Source organism: Gavialis gangeticus, unplaced genomic scaffold (assembly GCF_001723915.1).
Source record: "Gavialis gangeticus isolate Ggan-Ray unplaced genomic scaffold, GavGan_comp1, whole genome shotgun sequence".
Taxonomy (NCBI): domain Eukaryota; kingdom Metazoa; phylum Chordata; order Crocodylia; family Gavialidae; genus Gavialis; species Gavialis gangeticus.
Window position 1 is genome coordinate 60,097,424 of NW_017728993.1, and position 3,274 is coordinate 60,100,697.

Below are 3,274 nucleotides of genomic sequence, written 5' to 3' on the forward strand. Positions count from 1 at the left end.
CTCTGCTGACTTACCTGCCGCTCTGGTAGGTGGAGCAGTCCCTGGGCTTGGGGGGGTGGGAAGGGGCTGGTGCTTCCCTCCACAGCAGCGGTGGCCCGCCTGCAGGTGGGCACCACAGCTGTGGAGTGAAACACCAGGCCCCCACACAGCTCAGGCAGGCAGGCAGGCAGGCAGGCACACCCGGGGGGGAGTTTTAGTTTGCTGCACCCCAAGTCATTTAAGGTGCTTATGCCACCAAATTCCCTACAGCAACTGGAATTAATACACAACATGCCACCAAGGTGTGCAAATACCAACACCATTAAAGCAGTGCAAAAGCATTTAGCCCACTTTAAAGTGTTGTGCACACATGCCTCATTTCATCTACACACGGCCCTTGATAATAAAGCTAAAAAGGACATTTATGCCTAATCTTACATGACAGAGGGCAGATAACCTCACTTAGGAACCTCTGTATGTAGCCCATAACCTCTTGAGTTATAACACATCTTTCACAAAAACATGCAGTCCTGCTAGAGACTCCACCATGTCAAGACAGATTTGGAGAGGCTGAATAAGAGAAACAAAGAAACTGCAGTGGCTTGACGAGGGCAACTCTAACCACAGTATACTACTGAAGGGTATACTAATTACAATTCCCAGCAGTCAGATCCATGCTATTTGCAGCTTCCAAACATTTAGCAGTACACTTAAGTGTTATTTGATCAGGGACTTCTCACCTGTTTCACTACCTTTGTTACTACTTTGAACACACTGACTTTCTTCAGGTCCAGAGCCTCAGTTTCCTTAGCAGAAGAGTCCCAGCTGGAGGCCTTGAGCTCAGCAGCTGGAGGTAGTGAGAGTGCCAAAGCATCATGCTTATCAACCTCATCCACTGATGGATCATCTACTGGAACCAAATACACAGTGGGAGAAGATGAAACTCAGATCTATACAAGAGCCAAAATTATTCTTTTTCCAGGCTCTGCCTATATTTGCGATATACGTACTCATTTAAGTGCATCCATATACTACACCCATGGGGCACATCCAGACAAGCGCAGATGTGCTGTATGAAGCCCCACACACCTGTCTGCAGTGCCACATGCTGCACACGCCACACATGCAGGAGTTTCCCACCCTGCTCCTTTGCAGTGCAAGGGGGGTTTGACCCCAGGAGATCCCAGGGTCAGAAAACCCACACCTAAGAAAAGCAGGGTGGCTCATGTGGTGGCAGCACACCACCCAAAACTGGAGCCTGGCTGGCTGGAACCACACTCCAGCTGCCAGCCAGGCACCCTGCTGCAGGAGCACTATGGCTGCAGCTCCTGGAGGCCCCCAGGACACCAGGTAAGACTGATGGGGCTAGCACAGTTGCTGGCCCCAGCCTCCCCTACCCCACCCAGGGCAACGTGCCATGAACCAGAGAGCATGTGGCGCAGGCATTCCCCAGGAACAAGTAGCAATAGCACAAGGTGTGCCAATGCTACTTGTCCCCAGGGAAACAAAAGTTCCCGCTCATGGAGACACGCCCATGAAAGATATTCTCCCCATGGAAGACATTCTCTCTTTGTTGAGCTAGACATGCAACACCACATTTTGAAACCTCTTCAGTATAAGGATCCAAGGTCATTTTCATTAAAGCAGAATCAGGGATACACTGACCAACCAAACTTCCCTGCAGGAAGGAGAAAGAATTAATGGCTGCAGATCATCTGCACACAAAATTCAAACAGATGGCACTAGGGCTGTCAATTAATTGCCATTAACGTGCGTGATTAATGCAAGAACCAATTAACACGTTAACTTTAACACATTCATTGCACATGTGGTTTTAAAGACTGCAGACAGACTGCCCTACCCCACTACCACCACCACTGCTTCCAAGCCACCTAGCGGTGGCAGTGCAGAGAAGCCGTAGGGCATGGGTTCTGGGTGGCTGCCGCAGGAAGGGTGGGGGATGCATCCACATGTAGCTCCCATCCAGGGCCACGAGCAGCTGAGCTGACAGCGCCAGAGGTTTGGGGAAGACGACGCTGAGCCACAGCAGGGTTGCCTGGCATCACTGGATCCCACAGCCTGTGCTCCGGGCAGGTTGGGACTGCCTGGGAGCTCCAGCATGACCTACCTCTGAGTCCATGGTTCCCTGCACATCCCCAGTTCAGGCCCCCAGGGAGCAGTGGCAATGGCAGCCCCACGCCCCCATAAAGGCAGCCACTGTCAGTGGGTTAGGGCAGGATTTCCATGGAGCTACCTACTGCAGCCCCCAGCCCAGCACCTAGAGCCTCAGCCATGCCTAATGCCGCTGCTGCTCTCCTCCCTGTGCCACATGGGCTCCCGCCAGGACTCACACAGAGCCACCGAGTCCCAGTGGGAGCCTGGGCGGCACAGGAAAGAGAGCAGTGGCTCTGCCTGGCTTGGCAGTGGCACTGGGTGCAGCTTGGGCTCCAGTGGCACTGGGCTGGGGCTGGGCGTGTGGCACAGCATGGGCCAGGGGCTGTGGGAGGGGGCTCTGTGGTAATCCCACCCCTGCCCACCAGCAGTAGCTGCCTCTGCAGGAGCACAGGGTGCAGGGCTGCCGTCGCCACCACTCCCTGGGGGCCTAGACCAAAGATGCACAGGGACCCGCAAGCAGCTTGAGACAGAGCTCCCAGACAGTCCCAACCTGCCCCAAGTCTGAGCCATGTCATCTAAGGGTGCAAGGTTGCCTGACGCAGCAACTCTGTGTGGGTCCTGGTAGGATGCGGTCTCCCAGCAGATCCAGCAGGAAGGCAGGCGGGGAGGGAAGGGCACACCCACCCACCACCCCCATCCATGGCCTCAAGTAGTCAGGCTGGCAGTGCCAGGGGAAGGAGACACTGGGCCATGGAGGGGCTGCCTGGCATCCTTGGGCCCAGGGTGGGCTGGGACCGCCTGGGACCCACTAAGCAAGTAAGTGGGGAAGTTCAGGCCCGGTCTGGAGCAGCTGCCCCCAGCCTTGGCTGCCTGTGGCTGCCACTGCGGGGGCAAGGGCGACTGTGGCATTGATGCCTACACAGTCAGATGGATTGCAGATTGTACTCAAAGGGTGGTGGTGGACAGGTCATATTCAGCCTGGGGGGAAGTGGGCAGCGGAGTCCCCCAGAGCTCGGTCCTTGGGCCTGCGCTGTTCAATTTCTTCATCAGCGATTCAGACGATGGGGTGAAAAGCAACCTGTTTAAATTCGCGGATGATACCAAAATTTGGGGTGAGGTGAGCACGCTAGTAGGGAGGGAAAGATTGCAGCAAGATCTGGATAGGTTACAGGAGTGGGCT

General features: G+C 55.0%; 1 protein-coding gene across 3 annotated transcripts in view; it reads right to left on the reverse strand.

The window, feature by feature from the left end:
• TDRD5 (tudor domain containing 5) overlaps positions 1-3,274 on the reverse strand; it is a 52,549-nt gene that overhangs the window by 33,424 nt on the left and 15,851 nt on the right. For all 3 annotated transcript variants that reach the window (XM_019501798.1, XM_019501797.1, XM_019501796.1), the window contains one exon: positions 720-886. In XM_019501798.1, the coding sequence (XP_019357343.1) occupies positions 720-886 (167 nt within the window). The remainder of the gene's footprint in view (positions 1-719; positions 887-3,274) is intronic.